This window comes from Dermochelys coriacea, chromosome 8 (assembly GCF_009764565.3).
Source record: "Dermochelys coriacea isolate rDerCor1 chromosome 8, rDerCor1.pri.v4, whole genome shotgun sequence".
NCBI lineage: Eukaryota > Metazoa > Chordata > Testudines > Dermochelyidae > Dermochelys > Dermochelys coriacea.
Window position 1 is genome coordinate 2,119,727 of NC_050075.1, and position 20,386 is coordinate 2,140,112.

The following is a 20,386-nucleotide window of genomic DNA, read 5'->3' on the forward strand; positions in this document are numbered from 1 at the left end:
CTCTTCTAGGTATTTGCAGTGGCTGGCACCCCTGCAAGCTTCGGGGAGCAAGGCAGGCCATAAAAAGCCAGAGGCAAAATGAAGGGTTTGCCTACCCTGTTTCCTCCTTACCACTTTGGAACTCAGCCAGCTCTGCGGGCAGGATGCTGTCTCCATCACAGCCTGGTCCAGGTGATGTCACCTTGGCCAACCAGCAGGGTTGGAGAGACTGGACCTGCCCAGCAAGATGCAATGCAGACCTGACATGATTGCCTCAGCCCCCTCCTTCCCTGGCAGGAATGGAGCCAAAGAACTGGTTCCAGGGCAAGCAGCCCATTTACCCCATCTCCGTGAAGGGGTGAAGCAGGCAGAGCTTCAATATATTTTCTCTTCTCATTTGCACTGCAATGTTTCCTATCCCCATCTTTAGTGGAAGAATACTTACATTGGACTTGTGCATGCTACCCTGTTCTTAAATAATCGAAAATGATCATCTACACCAAGAGTAATAGAGTTAGATTTGATAAGTGTGTGGGTACATATGGGTATGTGAATTTGTCCCCCTTCCCTTTAACTATACATATTCTACTGAGGGAGCAATGCAAATAAATAAATACCAAGAGTGACACAGATACATAAACTATGTACATCACGTTATTTCAGCTGTCCATGACTTGTTTTTATGAAGCACTATGATAGACATTCAAATGTTAATGTTAAGTATGAACTTCACCTGGTACTTAGGTTTAAAAACAAAAGAGAGAAATTAGACGAGATGGGGAGCAATGAGGGGTGGGCAGGAGAGAGGAGTGCCTTCTAGCTATTATACAAAGAACAAAAACTGGCTGGTTTCATAGAACTTTGACCTCTGCTTTTCCTAAATGGTCTGTTGCTCTTGAATCATGTACTTCTGATGTCTTAAGCTGCTGTCTCCTTCCATGCATACTTCAGTTGGTGGCATTGCATTCTTGTTGGTCAAGATAGAGTGTTTGGATTTTCATATACTAAATTGAGGAAATTAAATTTCACCACACAAAAAGGAAGTGAGTTATTTGTGCAGATGATAAAAATAAGTTATTCTCTTATATTGGAGTTCTTGAAGACAGCCGATGTGGAATATTTCATTCCAAACCAGCAATGCTGGAATACTATAGGAGGGAAGGGTCATATGACAACTGAAACAAAAACTGTTGCATTATACATAATATGTTGTAAAATGTTTTCTGATACCCTCCCCAGCTTGCTGGGCTGCATGCCGAAGTTAAAACTACTCAGTCGCTCATTTAACTTGAGCACCATTCATTAAAATACACATTTTGAGAGGTCTGTGTAATTTGTTAATTTAGGTTGTGATTCAGCAAGGCATTTAAGCTGGTTCCTAAATTTAAGCATGAGTAGTCCTTTTGAAGTCAAATATGTTTTGACACTTTTCCATTTAAAGAGACAGGCTTTTAAAGTGGTACAAATGACCGTTTAGTAAAAAGCTGACAGCGGTTTCACCAGCAAATGAATTGGAAGGACGTTTTTGCTCATCCCTCCAATTACAAAACTGCTTGACGTGGAGCTGGGAGGAGAAAAACTGTGATGGACAGAAAAGAAATATTTAAATAGGCATCACTGAAAAGTGAAATGGTTTCTTTCCAAAACTTTCTTGTAACTTCAGTCTGTTAAATACAATGTGCAGCAAAGGTGCATATTCTATGAAGTAAATTCCTTTCAAGCTGATTAGAGATTTCTTAATTTTTTGTTGTTGTTCATTAGGGATTATGTTAAGAGTGAGCTGGAGTCGGGATATGAAGGGCCAATGTATTTAGAACCTCTCTCCATGAATCGTTTCATGACCGCCTTAATAGGTAAGTGCAGTTTAAACATCTAAGGGGTGGCAGAAATAACTTATTTCTTAATTATCTTCCTGATCTCTTCTGAATGCACCTTTTTTTAATTTCTTGGGCCTGAGTCTCTCTTACCATTACAGGCATTCATAGGTTTTTAAATAGTAATAATATGTACTTTTCCATGGAGATGATTGGATCCATGCTGCCTTATGATGTAATTCCATCTTCGGGGTGGGGGTGGTTCATTTACTACAACTTTACTAATAAACACATTCCCTTGGGTTGCAACTTTGCTTATAAATTAAAACTTTCACTGTGCCTGGTTTCCTTAATATTAGATTGTAAAAGTTTGTTTTTCTTGTAACAAAACAAACCTACTAAGTTGTAGTAAAGACAGATTTTGGCATGCTAACCTGATTTGACTCCTCTTGAAGCAACAAAAACATGCTGTCAGTCACTGGAGGCTTCTATCAGAAGTGCAGAGTGTTTTTTTTTTTATATGTACCTACAGAAGGATTTTAAATCTTTTCCATACAGGAGATTAGTGTGGCTGAAAATTTGCCCAGAAAATAGGAATTCATTTAAAACAGTTGATTTACTGAGAATGCTGGTACAGTACATGTTGGGTTTTTTTTACTTTTGTCTCTGGCTCCCTGGAATGTGTTGGGGGAGATCTGAGAGTCTCATCTAGGGGCAACAAGTCCCTTGGTTTAGTGCCCAAGGGCAGGGCTGGAGCAGTGGAGAATGCTATGGTCTGTGTTGCCTTCAAGACTAAGTTAATAAAACCCAGCATGTTGGTAGTTGCCACCCTTACAGTTTCAGTTCCTAAAATTAATTCTCCTCCCTTCCTGGCTCACTGATAGACTAGCTCTCTCAGACTCCCTGGCTCTATTTAGAGTCAACAATGTAATTCAAATCTGTTTGAATTCCTCACGTGGAAAGCATTGTAGAAATTCCAAGTATTACCAAGCATGTGTGCACGATCGATACTTCTGTCTTTAAAAGTGCAGAACAAAAACATTCGTTCTCAACAGCCCTATGGGTTAGGTAAGCACTATTCCCATTATATATAGTCGGGGAAGCTGACATACCTAGAGGTTGAGATGCCTTCTACCATGCAGAAGTTTGTGTAGGTGGACCTACAAGAGTACAAATAATTATTTTAAATTCTGAGTGCCAGTAATATTATTTCCCTAGTTTTGATTGAAATGCAGAGGTTAACTGACCTTGACTTGATGGCTCTTGAGCTATTCTTTCTCAAAAGTGTTACTAATAACAGCAAATGTGATTTGCATATCTGATCACTTTTATAGATCACTTTTTCTAGCACCGACTCCGTGTAATTTTTCTCAGGATGAACTTTGACCAGCAAAGAACATGTTTTGGTATTAAGGTCACTGAACCCTACCACGTTTCAGTGGAAGAACTTAGGAATGTTTACAGTGTGTGTTCATAGAATGATAGGAAGTCAAAAATCTTTTAAAATAGGCCCTCTCCAATTCCTCTTGCTAAGATCAAAGAATTTCATCTACAGTAAAAGCTGTTTTATCTGGCACTTCACCGACTTGAAAGCTCTATAAACCAGCATTTCTGATCTTCATTGAAATTCTGGTTTATAGCTCAGTTGGTGTGGGACCAGGAGGGGGTGCAGGGCGCGGTCTCTGGGAGGGAGTTTGAGTGCGGGAGGGGGCAGGGATTGGGGAGTGGTGGTGGGGTGCCTGATTCCAGGGGGAGGGTAACCTTAGGCATCTCCCCGCAAGCGGTGACCTGTTCCGGCTGCTCCTAGGCAGAGGCACGGCAGGCGGCTCTGCGTGCTACCCCCGCCCCGAGCTGGGAATCATGGCCAGTGGGAGCTGTGGGGGCAGCTTCTGCCGGCGGAGGCAGCACACACAGCTGACTGCCGCACCTCCACCTAGGAGCAGCCAGGATAGGTTGCCGTTTGTGGGGAGCAGCCTGAGGTGAGCACCCCCTGATCCAGCACCTTGCACCCCCTCCCATTCTCCAACCTGCTGCCCTGACCTCCCTCCCTCTTAGTTAACTGGCATTTTTCACTTACCGGCACCCCCCATACCTCCAAAATGCTGGATAAAATATCTTTTACTATATTTACTACTTTGACTATGGAGATTAAAACAGCTTCCTGTCTACTTGCAGCTGCTGTAAAAGGAAAACCGTGTATGAGATGTGTAATGGAAACTGAGGTTGGCTTTATACAGAATGTTAAGGCTTCCAGGATGCATACATTTAATTTGTGCATAAGTTATAACCTGTAAATTGGATTTTTTTTTCCTTTTAGAGGTTTATTACAGAAATAATATTGAAACTCTAAAGAGGAAACCTTGTTTTATGCATCTGATGAAGTGAGCTGTAGCTAACGAAAGCTTATGCTCAAATAAATTTGTTAGTCTCTAAGGTGCCACAAGTCCTCCTTTTCTTTTTGCGAATACAGACTAACACGGCTGCTACTCTGAAACCTGTTTTAGAGGTGCATCTTTTTTTGCTGTGGGACTCTTAATTTTCTTTTTTGATACAACTTGAGTTTCCAGAGATCTAAATTACATTCCCACTTCTCCTCCTCCAAAGCAAAGAGGGATAATGTGAGGATTGCTGGACCTAATAATTAACCAATGTGTGAAATTCTTATCTTTAAAAGATTTTATGTAGCCTAAGGGGATTTGTCCATAAACAACCTGTATCACCAATTTTGGTTTTTGTATAAAAATAAACCTCTCCTTTTCATTTAGTGGTAAGTGCTACCAAAGTGCAGTTGAACCTTGTATTTCACTTCATGTGAGTGCATATGTAAAAAGCCATTGAACACTTCTGAAAGTGCAATACAAGGTACAGCTGGCTAAGCAGAGCCAGTGGGAAAATTTTAGCAAAGAAGTGAGGAGGCCAGATGGACAAATACACTTTTCTTTTGCCATTAAGAGACATTTACAAAGAAAGTAAAGCCGGAGTCAAACCAGTTTCATTGTGCAATATGCCAGTCTGTTTTTAAGTGCATATCAGGCGATAATAAATAATTACGATTTGCTTATCCAGTCCCATGTTTTTCCTGGCAGCTAGGACAGCCAGTCTTTTAGAGTTAACTTGGTCTACATTCAGGAAGGCTGGTCACCAACGGGAAAATTAATGAAATGTTAAATCCAATGCTTGCCTAACTCTTGCTTTTAATATTAACATCCGTGTCCAATCGCTCATATGCACCAGTATCTTTACTCTTAGTCTGCTGCTTTTTTCTCCTCTTCACCTTCTTTAAAAAACAAAACAAACCATTCCACTACCCGCTGTCTTGATAGTAATCCTCTTGTCTGGGGGAAACTGTGAAAATGGGTTAACTTTTAGGCCTACCATTATTTGTCAAATAATTTTATAACTTTATCATGCTAAAATTAGATTTGTGTATACATCTTCCCTGACTGAAGAGCGTACTACACTACATTCAGTCACTCCCTCAGCAAAAAGAAAACGCATGTACACTGCTCCATTTGTGTCCCCTTGCATTTCCGTTGTGTCTGAAAGAAATAGTGTCAAAGACAGAAACATCAACAAGCATGCTTAATCCATTGGGGTTGCTATATGTATCATCAGCACTCAACATGGAATTCTTTTCAATGGGGAGACCTTAAAGTAAATCCTGTTCCTGTTTTCTTCATGTTGCTGTAATCTCCAAAGGCTTCAGTCGTGATTGGCATCTTATTGTACTCGGTGCTGTATGCAGACATGGTCCCTGCCCCAAAATAGTTTGATCTAATCTAATTTACAATTACATTTAAATCTATTTATGTACAGAAATTTCTATAGCCCTCATGTCTGCAGTGTTTGTAAATGGGCTTTCAACAGCCATTTCTTCTTGCAGGCCTGTGGCTCAGGCTGACCATTGCTGACTGAGATTGCTAATATATGCCTTAGTGCTGCAAACAGTTTCATTTGAGGGTTGTCTCTTGTATAAACATGACATCCTGTGAGCATGTTAGCTGGGAAAATTCCAAAGCTAAGTGGCTTTGGAAACTATGCTGCCCACAACATTAATCTTCTTAAGATGTAACCCCAATAGTATATATTTGTTTTAACCACAGTTAAAAAAACCATAATGGCTTAATGTGGAAGAAAGAGAGAATTTGTCAGCATCAGCCTTTTGTGGTTTCAGAGTAGCAGCCGTGTTAGTCTGTATTCGCAAAAAGAAAAGGAGTACTTGTGGCACCTTAGAGACTAACAAATTTATTAGAGCATAAGCTTTCGTGAGCTACAGCTCACTGGGTGGAAATAAAACACAGACAGTTCTATATTAAATGATTTGGAGGAAAGGTTTACCATGTCAGCTTGTTTGCAACAAGTCTTCTATTAGCTCATGAGCTAGACGATTCAGGCTGCTAAAACTATGCAGAGGTCTTGGGAGCAGAAAAATGTTTTTGTGCTCTCAGAGCTCAGGCGCTCCACAGGAGACAGCCGTCCTTGTTCCCTACTTTCTCCTTCCCTGAAGAAGAGCTCTTAAAGTCTGCAGGAGACAGGATACATAAGCACTGCTCCAACACATCACTCAGCCCATGGTTTGCAACTTTCAGAATGCCAGTAGGCGAGTGGTTTTATTGAGGGTTATTAAGTTTGTTGGCACAGTCTGTTCTTCTGTGTTTTGACATTCAGAACAAGTTCCTTTTTTTTGACTAATTATAGCACCTTATGTTATCAGTGGTTTTTATCACATAATACCACCTTCCCAAGATAATCTGACTATGTCTTTCCAAGTTCTTTCTGTCTCCCTCTCTAGCTATCTTTAACAAACATGCTGTTGCTAGCATGGAATGGGGAGTACCTTTTCATCAAAAGTCCTGTCAGAGATCTTTTCAGATCCTCTCTGAAGGGGTAGGCAAATGACATGACACCGATTTGAGAGAGCAGATCAAGTGAGATAAAGCACTCGGTTTATTTAATTTGGTGACATACAGCCTCCCTCCTGCAAGTAATTTTCAGTCAGTGCTTAGATTCCAAAGGTGGAAGAGGAGACTGCTGGGTATTCTCAGGGAGTTAGCATAACATTGACTTGCTACACGTTTGGCATGTTGATTAGTAAGGGAATATGGTCGCACTACTTTCTGTCAGATGAAACTTAGATCTGTGGTCCTGCTCTTCAAAATCATGAGAGATCCAGTGACGTTCTTTATAAGAGAAGTGTAAGGCTATGTCTACACTACAGACCTTACAGCAGCACAGTTGCACTGCTGCAGCTGCGCTCCTGCAAGGTGTCCCATGTAGTTGCTCTCTCCTATTGGCATAATTAAACCACCCCAAACGAGTAGTGGTAGCTATGTTGGTGGGAGAGTGTCTTCCACTGACATATTGCTTTCCCCACGGGCACTTCTGTTGGTAAAATTTACGTTGGTCAAGGGGGTGTTACTTCACACTCCTGACTGACAAAAGTTTTACCGACAAAAGTGCTAGTGTAGACAAAGCCCAAGGATACCAAATTGGTGCTGTGATAAAATTTAACTTTAGATAATTATGTCATGCCTATACCCAAAAAAGTATTGGTGTTAGTTTTGGTATTCTTTTGTCTATAAAGCTGGGTTGCCTTAGTTACTATGAGTCACAGTAACTGGAGTCAATCCAACTGTACAAGCAGCTGAGTAACAGAAAATTGTTAATGCACAGTGATGTGCTGCCAGTATTTTAACCAGGGCTCCCTCAAAGATTTTCTCCCGTCTGCTAACAAATTTCATGTACTGGGGACAGAGGCTGAGAGTTGGTGATGGGGGATGGACAGAGAGCAGAAAAATGATAGAGTGAGGGACTTGGGGTCTTCATTGTTTCCTTTATCCATTTAAAGGAAAACATTCTCTCAGAACCATAATCAAGGAAGGGAGGCAGCAGACAGGGCAAATATACTAAGTTTACTTGCTGGAAATGTGATATTTATGTTCCTGAGAGATATACTTTGAGAGTATAGTGCAAAGTGCAGCTTGAGAGCACAGTTGCCAACTTTTACGTGGTAAATAAGCACCCCGATTTTCACAATAAGACAAAAATCAAGCTAATCCCATTTCAAAACAAGGCCAAAACAAGCCAATCCCTAAGAACCCCAATACTCTGTGACTAGATTCCCCCTGGCATGCAGTCTGGGACTGTGGTGGGCCTGCTGTGCACCCCTGACTCTCTCCCCCTACTTGCCCCTGCTTGCCAGTAGCCGATCCCCCCCCCCCCCCCAAAAAAAGCTGCAAGCCAAACAAGGTACAAGCCAATTAAGCCAAAAACAAGCCCAATTTTTGCATTTTCTTCCCGCGGGTTTGGCATGTCTGCTTGAGAGTTGTGTGCAAACCATAGAATCCTAGAAATATAGTACTGGAAGGGACCTCAATAGATCATCTAGGCCAGTCCCCTGCAATGAGGCAGGACTAAGTATTCTCTAGCCCAGAGGTTCTCAAACTGGGGGGCACAGAATGTATTTGGAGGTGCGAGGGGAGTGGGGAGACTTGCTGTGCACATTTTACCCACAGCAATGAATAGTCCATGCCACTCTTACTTCTGTGCTCCTGCTGGGGGTGGCACCTGCCTTCAGAGCTGGGTACCAGGCCAGCAGCTGCTGCTCTCCTGCTGCCGAGCTCTGAAGGCAGCGCTTCCGCCAGCAGCAGTGGAGAAGTAAGGGTGGCAATGCCATACCGTGCCACCCTTACTTCTGTGCTGCTGCTGGTGGCAGTGCTGCCTTCAGAGCGGGGCACCCAGCTAGCAGCCACCACTCTCTGCTCTGCCATCAGACTGAGCGGCTGGAGAGTAATCTCCGGATAGCCCCCCAGCCACTCCTTCTCTTCCTCCTACCTCAGGAAGAAATGACTGCACAGCTGGCCTTCAGAAACTCTCAACTGTATGTATATATATATGGGTGAAGCTAACAAGAGGGGCGAAGAAATGATTTGCCTAGTGGTCGTAGGGCTTGTTCCAAGGTCCTTCCTTTCAGCGAGTAGATAGAAGCCATACTTGGTGTGTCAGCCTTTTCTCTGATGAAACTTCTTCTTGCGACACACCGTGAGATCGTATCCAGCATGCACTCTGAGGGTGATGTCATGTGTGAACCTCCAAAGATGCAGGAAAATCCAGTTTCATAACAGGTGTGCTGTAGTTAGCAGAACTGTCATGGTACTACTGGATACTGTTAGATGCTTTACTGGAAAGCTAAATTAAGATGTGTTTTTCATGGAGGAAGTGAACAACTTGCTATAAAATACTTTGTCATGTTTTCAGGTCAGCTGGTGGTATGCACCCTGTGCTCCTGCGTCATGAAAACCAAACAGATCTGGCTCTTTTCTGCTCACATGCTCCCTCTGCTGGCACGGCTGTGCCTCGTACCTCTGGAAACCATTGTCGTCATCAACAAATTTGCCATGATTTTCACTGGCTTGGAAGTGCTCTATTTTCTGGCATCAAATCTTCTAGTACCATATAATCTTGCAAAATCTGCATACCGAGAGCTTGTCCAGGTAGGCTGTATATGGATCATAACAGGTTCATTGACTCCAATTGTGGTATTACTTTATATTTTGTGGTCTGAAAAAGCAGTCATTGCAAAATGTTGTCCATGGCTCAGTTTTGGGAGTTAATTGTGCTTTCCTATCGTTCCATATTGTGTTTGTTTTAGCAATGTCCTCTTCCACTTATTTAAAGTTACATTGCAAGACAGCATAGACTAGCAGTTAGAGCAATGACCTGGATTCTAATTCTGGTTGATCACTAAACTTATGCGACTTGCTTGATCTCCAGTTTGCTTAACCCATGGTTTTATTGGATGAAAACCAGGGTCTCAGTAGGATGGACATTATAGTTACTAAATCTGAAATAGCCCCTATTGGAAAGCAAATTGCACCCACAAAAACAATTGCAGTAATTCTGGTGTATATAATAATGGCCTGTGTAGAAAAGTGGCAGTTTGTAAGTTATAGCTTATCTTGAGCTGGAAATGAGAGATCCAAGAAGAAACATGAAACTAAGAATAAACTATAAATAACTTACACTTCTGGAATATTAAAATGCATTAGCAACTTTGTGTACACATAAGCATCAGTTTGGAAATTCACTCATAGCAAAAGCATCCATTTTCCCATTGATATGTGTAACTTTCATTAATGTCAGTTATGCAAGTTGGTTGAAAGAAAGACTTCAAAATTGGCTTACTGCAAATCAGAACAGACTGAAATGTGGGGAAGCTTTCAGACAATTTTAACAAGGAATTTCCTGGCTTTTATCAGGCAGAGTAACTCTTGTCAAATTTTTCAACCAGCACCTGTGTACGAACCCCAGCTGTGCTACAAACCCCATTTGTAGCTTGATAACACGGGCTATTATATACTCTTTGGCTGCAGAGAGAGACAGGAATGAACACCAGTCCCTATGGAGTGCTCCAGTTCTGCCAGACATAAGTCCCAAGTTGCATATGTTGGCCCAGCAAAATGCAAAGTGACTGGAAATAATGAAGTTTCATGTATCAAGAGGGAATGGAGAATTGACTGAGACTGCAGTTTCTATGCAGAGTATGAAGATAGGCTGCCTCTCCAATGAAAACAATCCATGTCATCTCACTGTTTTTAAAAATGGGTTCTGCCACATATGCGTGTAAGGCACTCTGACCTACATGGACTTCCTTTGGAAACTCTTCAGAATTACATGTCTGGTTCTAAACATGTTCCAAAAACTTTTGCTTGGCCCCTTGCTGAGCAGACAGTGTTTTAAAAGTGACCTGGAAAGGGAGAAAAAAAAAAAAATCGGCTTGCACTCTGTTTTTACTGCTGTGTTGTATATAAAGAAGCCCTAAAAGGTTTCTGCAAAAAGGAATTTTCTTTTTCCCTTAATATTCTGATCTGATCTCGCCCTCGAAATCTTTACAGCTTTGTCTAGGCTAACCATTTGTCCTACAAACTTCCTGTAGTTGCTACCGAATGTGGTAGAAATGGTGGGACAATTAGTGTGGATGAACATCCTGCAGCCACTGGTGTTCTCACCACTGTGTTGCCTAACTTGCTTAGGGCAGGTCAAAATGACACAGTGGTAAAAGCCCTGGCATCTCTACTCTGCACCAGCACTGTCCCGCAATGTAGTAGCGCTAGTGGGGATTTTTTTTGGTAAAATTCCCTACTGCAGACAAGGCCTATCTGAAACTTGGGAATTTTGTTTTTTTCTTAACACCTATTTAACCTCAGTGCCTAACACGTTTAGTTGAAAAAATGTCTTTTGTCAAAGATTCATTGCCCTTCATTTAAGTAAAAAGAAAAGGAGTACTTGTGGCACCTTAGAGACTAACAAATTTATTTGAGCATAAGCTTTCGTGAGCTACACAGCTTGCTTCATCGGATGCATCCGATGAAGTGAACTGTAGCTCACAAAATCTTATGCTCAAATAAATTTGTTAGTCTCTAAGGTGCCACAAGTATTCCTTTTCTTTTTGCGAATACAAACTAACATGGCTGCTACTCTGAAACCTTCATTTAAGTATGAAAGCTTACAAGGCAAATCTGATATACCTTCCCCCAAGACTAGGGAAGAACAGACTTGACACTCTCCACATTTCTGTGGTGGTAATACAAAGTCAACAGCATAAGTCAGCAGGGTGTTTTGGGAAGATGGTCATTTCTGTACATCATAAAGAAGTGCAAAAAAAAAAAAAAAAAAGCCTGAAATCCAACATAGTTTTGTATGTAGCTTACCAATAAACCCATGTTAACCTCAAACTGTTTTAAAAGCTTAGATCAACAGCTAACACTTGAAGTGCAGTGACAACATAAATGTACTGTCAACACCTCTTTCTTCTCTGGCATTTGTGTTAAGAACACTTCAATATCTTGAGGTTGTTTTAATGCCATATGCATGCTCGAAGGAAAAGCTACTCAACTGTTTGTTTTTGTCTATTCTCCTTACCACTTTATGGGCCATTATAAGTGTACAATTAGATTGTTTTTTATAATCACTGTAAAGATGTGAAAGTAAGTGATTTTTTGGGGGGACTGCCTCACTGACTCCCTTTTTCTTTCAAATCTGTGTTTACTAGTCAATGCAGTACTGTTTTGGCCTTAAGAAAAAATATTCTAGTACAAACTCTTCAAGGAGCATTGCTCACGCCATGTTTCTACCAATGCCCTGTACAAATCAAGGGCATAACTTCTAATGTGTGGCTATGGAACAATTTGGAAGGTATTAATAACATGCTGCTAGAATAATAAGCAGCTACAGCTGAGAATAGGAGTGTGCAATGTATGCTAGAGAGAACTGGCTGGAATTAGGAGAAATGTTAATGCCTCCGGTAATTTTTTTGGAAGGTTTCAGAATAGCAGCCATGTTAGTCTGTATTCGCAAAAAGAAAAGGAGTACTTGTGGCACCTTAGAGACTAACAAATTTATTAGAGCATAAGCTTTCGTGAGCTACAGCTCACTTCATCGGATGCATTTTCCACCAAATGCATCCGATGAAGTGAGCTGTAGCCCACGAAAGCTTATGCTCTAATAAAATTGTTAGTCTCTAAGGTGCCACAAGTACTCCTTTTCTTTTTACTGTAAGGAGAGTGATCACTTAAGATCAGCTATTACCAGCAAAGGGGGTGGGGGGGAGAAAACCTTTTGTAGTGATAATCAAGGTGGGCCATTTCCAGCAATTGACAAGAACGTCTGAGGAACAGTGGGGGGGGGGGAATAACATGGGGTTTTTGAATTTTCAAGAATTATAACATTCAAAAACCAGTCGGAGAACACTTCAATCTTTCTGGTCACTTGATTACAGACCTAAGAGTGGCTATTCTTCAACAAAAAAAACTTCAAAAACAGACTCCAACTAGAGACTGCTGAATTGGAATTAATATGAATAGACAGTGGGAGTGGATGGGTCATTACACAAAGTAATAGAAACAACTCTGACATCATAATCAAAAAGGCTGACAAAGGAGGTGCTGTCGTCATCATGAATAGGTCGGAGTATGAACAAGAGGCTACTAGGCAGCTCTCCAACACCACTTTCTACAAGCCATTACCCTCTGATCCCACTGAGAGTTACCAAAAGAAACTACAGCATTTGCTCAAGAAACTCCCTGAAAAAGCACAAGAACAAATCCGCACAGACACACCCCTGGAACCCTGACCTGGGGTATTCTATCTGCTACCCAAGATCCATAAACCTGGAAATCCTGGACGCCCCATCATCTCAGGCATTGGCACCCTGACAGCAGGATTGTCTGGCTATGTAGACTCCCTCCTCAGGCCCTTCGTTACCAGCACTCCCAGCTATCTTCGAGACCACTGACTTCCTGAGGAAACTACAGTCCATTGGTGATCTTCCTAAAACCATCCTGACCATCCTGGCCACTATGGATGTAGAAGCCTCTACACCAACACTCCACACAAAGATGGACTACAAGCCGTCAGGAACAGTATCCCCGATACTGTCACGGCTAACCTGGTGGCTTAACTTTGTGACTTTGTCCTCACCCATAACTATTTCACATTTGGTGACAATGTATACTTTCAAATCAGCGGCACTGCCATGGGTACCCGCATGGCCCCACAGTATGCCAACGTTTTTATGGCTGACTTAGAACAACGCTTCCTCAGCTGTTGTCCCCTAATGCCCCTACTCTACTTGCGCTACATTGATGACATCTTCATCATCTGGACCCATGGAAAAGAAGCTCTTGAGGAATTCCACCATGATTTCCACAATTTCCATCCCACCATCAACCTCAGCCTGGACCAGTCCACACAAGAGATCCACTTCCTGGACACTACGGTGCTAATAAGCGATGGTCACATAAACACCACCCTATATCGGAAACCTACTGACCGCTATTCCTACCTACATGCCTCTAGCTTTCATCCAGATCATACTACTCGATCCATTGTCTACAGCCAAGCTCTACGATATAACCGCATTTGCTCCAACCCCTCAGACAGAGAAAAACACCTACAAGATCTCTATCAAGCATTCTTACAACTACAATACCCACCTGCTGAAGTGAAGAAACAGATTGTCAGAGCCAGAAGAGTACCCAGAAGTTACCTACTACAGGACAGGCCCAAGAAAGAAAACAGAACGCCACTAGCCATCACCTTCAGCCCCCAACTAAAACCTCTCCAACGCATCATCAAGGATCTACAACCTATCCTGAAGGACGACCCATCACTCTCACAGATCTTGGGAGACAGGCCAGTCCTTGCTTACAGACAGCCCCCCAACCTGAAGCAAATACTCACCAGCAACCACACACCACACAACAGAACCACTAACCCAGGAACCTATCCTTGCAACAAAGCCCGTTGCCAACTCTGTCCACATATCTATTCAGGGGACACCATCATAGGGCCTAATCACATCAGCCACACTATCAGAAGCTCGTTCACCTGCGCATCTACCAATGTGATATATGCCATCATGTGCCAGCAATGCCCCTCTGCCATGTACATTGGCCAAACTGGACAGTCTCTACGTAAAAGAATGAATGGACACAAATCAGACGTCAAGAATTATAACATTCAAAAACCAGTTGGAGAACACTTCAATCTCTCTGGTCACTCGATTACAGACCTAAGAGTGGCTATCCTTCAACAAAAAAAGCTTCAAAAACAGACTCCAATGAGAGACTGCTGAATTGGAATTAATTTGCAAACTGGATACAATTAACTTAGGCTTGAATAGAGACTGGGAATGGATGAGTCATTACACAAAGTAAAACTATTTCCCCATGGTATTTCTCCCCCCCACCCAACCCCCCACTGTTCCTCTGATATTCTTGTTAACTGCTGGAATTAGCCTACCTTGCTTGTCACCATGAAAGATTTTCCTCCTTTCCCCCCCTGCTGTTGGTGATGGCTTATCTTAAGTGATCACTCTCCTTACAGTGTGTATGATAAACCCATTGTTTCATGTTCTCTGTGTGTGTGTATATAAATCTCTCCTCTGTTTTTTCCACCAAATGCATCCGATGAAGTGAGCTGTAGCTCACGAAAGCTTATGCTCTAATAAATGTGTTAGTCTCTAAGGTGCCACAAGTACTCCTTTTCTTTTTGTGAATACAGACTAACACGGCTGCTACTCTGAAATCTGGTTACAGTGTGTATGTAAAACCCATTTTCATGTTCTCTGTGTATATAAATCTCCCCACTGTATTTTCCACTGAATGCATCCGATGAAGTGAGCTTATGCTCAAATAAATTTGTTAATCTCTAAGGTGCCACAAGTACTCCTTTTCTTTTTTTGGAAGGTGCTTCTGAGGCAAATTGCCTATGCCAATGTCAGCAAATGGGAACAGTTGTAATCATGTTGGGCTGCATATTATGATTATAATCTGGTTTAATTGAAAGCTGGAAAAAACAAGAAAATCACCCTTTTAATTTTATTTTATAAGGAGCTCACTAATGTGGAAATCTAGAGCCTATTCCCTACTCCAGAAACAAAAATCGTGGTGAAAAAATTAGCCCCCTTTCAGACCTGGTGTAAGTAGATGCAACTCCATTGAAGGTCAAGGAAGATGAATCTGCTTATACCAGATTGGAGTTTTGCCCTAACCTGATTTTAACATGACGTACTCATCATCCTTTGTCATCACTTGTGGTAGTTGCTGACTTCAGCATGAATTATTCAGTAATAATTTAATCCAGTAGTTGTGACCTCACAGTTGTTTGAGGCTTTGTAACTGTAGTATTGCAAAAGTAGTTTGTAATACCAGTGGAAAAACTTGGGAGAAGGGGGATATTAAAATACCCAGGCCCAATGTTTAACTTAATCTTCTGAACCCAACAGTTCAGGAGACTAAGCCCAGAGGGAGGATGGGCAAAAGCAACTTTGTCACCTTATGCATCCTGGATTCTGGACTTTGGGGGCTGGTATAAGTTTAGAGCAACTTCAGGGGCTGGCTACAAGTTACAGAGCTTCCCAGAGTCCCCCATGTTGCTCAATACTATAGGTGCACCCGCTCTCTGTGTAGGGTTGCTTATGCTGGTCCCATTCTGCTCCTGTGCCACAGGAATCTTTCGCAGGGACATTGCAGATCCTTTGTAGTGCCTGAGCAGGGGCTACTTCTAACCGCCAAACTAGTCGGCTGCTTGTTAATTAGCTATGATAGAAATTACATTTACAGGACTTCACTGTAATATGTTCTGACGTTTGCCAGTGTTGACAGGGATCTGCAAATAATATGATTTGCCTACTCAATCTTTCACTCTAAAATACTAGTAGTTACATGCTCGTAAAGTACAAGTTTTTTCTCTAATTCTCTTTTCTTTTAAAATACAAACATACTTTTTGGCCTGAGGGCCACATCGGGTTTTGGAAACTGTATGGAGGGCTGGTTAGGGGAAGCTGTGCCTCCCCAAACAGCCAGGCATGGCCCGGTCCCTATTCTCCCCCCCCCGCCCCGCTTCTTGCCCCCTGACGCCCCTCCCCTCCAGGACTCTTGCCCCATCCAACCCATCCTGTTCTCTGATGCCCCCCTGGGACCCCTGCCCCATCCACACACCCCCGCTCACTGCCCCCTGCCACCCCATCCAACCCCTCCTCTCATTCCTGACTGCCCCTCCGGGACCTCTGCCCCATCCAACTACCCCTTCTCCCTGACCACCCCAGGAACCCCTGCCCCCCACCGCCCCATCCAACCCCCCCGCTCCTTCCTGACTGCCCCCCCAGGACCCCTGCCCCCATTCAACCCCCCTGTTCCCCGTCCTCTGACTGCCCTGACCCCTATCCACACCCCTGACCACCACCCTGAACTCCCCTGCCCTCTATCCAACCCCCTTGCCCCCTTACCGTGCTGCCTGGAGCACTGGTGGCTGGCAGCGCTACAGCCGCGCTGCCTGGCTGGAGCCAGTCTCGCACCGTGCAGCACAGAGCACCAGGTCAGGCCGGGCTCTGCAGCTGCGGTGCCCAGGAGCTCGCAGCCCCCCCGCCCAGAGCATCGTGCTGGTGATGCAGTGAGCTGAGGCTGCAGGGGAGGGGCCGGAGGCTAGCCTCCCGGGCCAGGAGCTCAGGGGCTGGGCAGGAGGGTCCCGCGGGCTGGATGTGGCCCCAAGGGCCATAGTTTGCCCACCTCTGTCCTAGTGGGTACTCTGTAGCCATTGTGTGATTCTTGTCTTGGCTGTGAGAAACAGACATTTGATTTAAAATAAAGCCATCTGTGGAAGTATTAGTGATGAATAATTTCCCTGTCACTCTTAAGGGATTAGCCTTCCAACCTAAAGTTCCAGCTTTCTGAAAATTGCTCCATAGTCACCTAGTATTAACATTGTACAAGGAGTAGCATAAACTTTAAAAGAATTGCTGTCCAGACTGTAACAGTCATATGTTGCAAATGTGCCAATTTTTAGATATTTAGCCTCTGCTCTGACAAGCATCTGAGGCACTTAGCACCTGCCTTTTAACAAAAGGTCAAAGAAGTACAAAGTCATGAATCCTTCCAACTGAGCCACTTGTGCCACATGAATCCGACTCATGGTTTGAATTGCAAATGAATTGAATCTTTGTTTTTTCTATTCTGTTATCTCTGTAAACATACAGGATGTGAACAAATACAACAAACTGGTCTTGTCTTTGCCTTGCCCAGGTAGTGGAGGTGTACGGTCTCCTGGCATTGGGGATGTCTCTGTGGAACCAGCTGGTGGTCCCCGTTCTATTCATGGTGTTCTGGCTTGTCTTATTTGCTCTTCAAATCTACTCTTATTTCAGCACAAGAGATCAGCCTGCCTCAAGAGAGAGGCTTCTCTTCCTCTTTCTGACAAGGTAATTAACCAGATGAAGTGAGCTGTAGCTCACGAAAGCTTATGCTCAAATAAATTTGTTAGTCTCTAAGGTGCCACAAGTACTCCTTTTCTTTTTGGTAATTAACCAGCGTCCATAATAAGCTGTTTTCTGTGCATGCATTGTTTGTATTCCTGAACTAATCTTCTTCTTCTACAGATGGAATGGTTTAAATCGGCTGTCTTCTTCTAGTTCCCAGTAAATGTTTGTCCATCATGCATATTAGTCCAGTGAAGCTTTTTGCTTCACAGCAGCTCAGGAGAGAGGGGTATTAACAGAACTATGGAAAAGCTCCCAGTGAATACAAAATATAACTTAGTGATGGGCAAACCACTGTACACTCAGAGCTTCAGTTCAGAAGTTTGGTAGGGCTTCAAAAGATTTGACTCAGCAAACTCAGATATCACCAGCTGAGGCTAGCTAGCCCATTCCTCCTCTGGTACTTGTCTGTAGGATTGTGTTGAGGAATCAATGTGTCTTTTGGGTCCTGGAGGCTTTATTTTCAGCTGTGATACTCAATGCGTTCTGGAGTGCATTGAAACCCATGCCATAACTGAAAGTTTAGCAATGAACAACGACCATGGGAAATTCCATTCACAATATCATCAGCGGAATCAGAAATAAAGCGCACATGGGGAAAAAAAGTATCTTCCTCAGGAAGAAGAGACTTGGGTTATCTTTATGATGGTGATCCTAAATATCCCAGTATGCTACGCTGTTCCCCAGTTGGATTCCTCTTGAATCTAGCTTTCAGGGTATTGGATTGGATTCTATAGCAAACTATTTCTGATGTTTGGTTTGTTCTGAAGGGTGTCTTTATTTAGCAACCACATTCTTATGGGCCATTTCATCAGGAGAGGGACATTCTCAGTGCCTTGGTGCTTGGGAACTTTTCATACCTCTTCCCTGTCTTGTTTTTGGCATTAATCTTTCTACAAGATGTAGAGAAACCATAGGAAACCTATTCCACCCTGTCTCCATTCCCTTACTAGATTATGACTCGCCAGTCTTTCCCTTCACCTTCTTATTGCATTTGGGACCTTCTTGTCTTGTCAGCTTTGTGTGGTTTAGTAGAAACATTGCCAGCATCTCCTAACTCTCTCTAAAGGTTTTGTTTTTAGAGTAACCTGTTGGACACCTGTTAGTCTCAGGATCAAGGTTCTAGAACATTCCTGTCACTTACCTTTCACATATGGCCCTGTGTCCATCACAGTACTCAAGTCTTCTGATTTCATTGTCAACTTAAAATAAACAGAGAAACGCCAGGGGTTTGATCGCATTACATATTAAAATGAATAATACCATCAGTATTGTATTGCATTACTATTAACAGAGGTGATTAGTTTTCAGTCCCCCCCCCCCCCAAAAAAACCCTAACTATTTTACACCTCCACTGAAGTTTTAATTTTGCATAAAGCAGAATATTGACTGTACCTAACTGTACTGTAGCAGTTGCCAGGGGGATGGACTGCATGACCTAACAGGTTTCTTCCATCTCAAATTTCTGTGATTGAGTTGAAGAAATTGCTGGGTAGATGGCAAGTTTTTTGCTGCTTGTGAAGAACTGGAAAATTAGATTCTTGTCATTAGGGTCGGAAATCTGAGACCCTTGACAGTAAGAAGATAAGGAATCTGGGGATGATGAAATGACTCTTCCTCGCAGAGAAGACACACTAGCTCCCATATCACTGAGTCATTTAGGCTCAGAGCTCCCCACTGTGCCTAATACAGAAGCCTGTGCTCTAGTGATGTGTGCATTCTGTCTGGCCACAGGCAGAGAGCAGAGGCTTGTACAGCATGGCACAGCAGGGGAACTTAGATTTTTCTGACACGCCTCATGCATTTGGCAAATATTGTGGCTATTGCTACATGCACAAGATCTCCAAAAGCAAAAATTTTTAATGCCTTATTGACACACACTGTGCAAATATCCCTGTTAATCAGCATTGGTCTTTGTGGGCATGAACCGTCAGTATTCCAGTTACTGAAATTATTTAAAGTTAAAACACAGGTTTACCTGTGCAATCTCTGTAATTGTGCCATAGAATTGAGGGGCAAGAGTGTGAATGATCATGTATCAATCCATGTACATCAGGTAGAACTTGCGTGCCAGGTATCAGAATAAATTTGTATCTTCATAATAAGTGAGAGTTAAACAAAATTCAAAAATATTACTTGCTAGACTTTCTCTGTACAGCCCGAAATATGAAAGCACCAGCCTTTTTCTCTTACTCAATTTCATCACACTCTAGGGATGTTTCCTCAAGGTATTCTTCCTGGTGGGTTTTTGGCAATTGCTGTCATCTTTTACCTGCCTGGGAGCAACACACACAACCAGGAAACTTTTATGCCAGTGTTGGGGCCAAAGGTGCATTGTTTTGCCATGGTAAGAAAATGCAACAGTAGCACTCTCTCTCTCTTCAGAAGAGAAACAAGCTCCAGTAGCAGGTTTTATCTCTGACAGCCTAACTGTTTAGGAGAGGATGTTAAAATATCATTTTGTTAGACAAGCTAAGATTATCTAGCCAGCCAGAAGACTTCACTGTACTGCAGTTTACTTAGTAAAATGGAAAAATGTTTCTCTGCCAGAAAAAAGCAGTCTGTGCACACGTGCCCTTTATTAGCGGCAATGAATTATTTCCTAGAGCTGTACAACTCCGGAATTCAAGCAAGAGCAATCAGAGTACATTTAATAGCAATGTTAAGCTTCCGCAAATGCACAACAAACAATAACAATACACAACCTTCGTTGTATTTTTTTTTTTTTGGAAGATGGCAAGAATTCAAACCTTCAAGTCAGTTACAAGCTCACACCTGG

The 20,386-nt window shown here is 42.6% G+C and overlaps 1 protein-coding gene across 2 annotated transcripts in view; it reads left to right on the forward strand.

Annotated features, from left to right (window-relative positions):
* The window catches only part of RNF145 (ring finger protein 145), a 62,326-nt gene that overhangs the window by 31,309 nt on the left and 10,631 nt on the right, over nucleotides 1-20,386 (forward strand). For both annotated transcript variants that reach the window (XM_038412235.2, XM_038412237.2), the window contains 3 exons: nucleotides 1,741-1,832; nucleotides 9,051-9,286; nucleotides 17,375-17,550. In XM_038412235.2, the coding sequence (XP_038268163.1) occupies nucleotides 1,741-1,832; nucleotides 9,051-9,286; nucleotides 17,375-17,550 (504 nt within the window). The remainder of the gene's footprint in view (nucleotides 1-1,740; nucleotides 1,833-9,050; nucleotides 9,287-17,374; nucleotides 17,551-20,386) is intronic.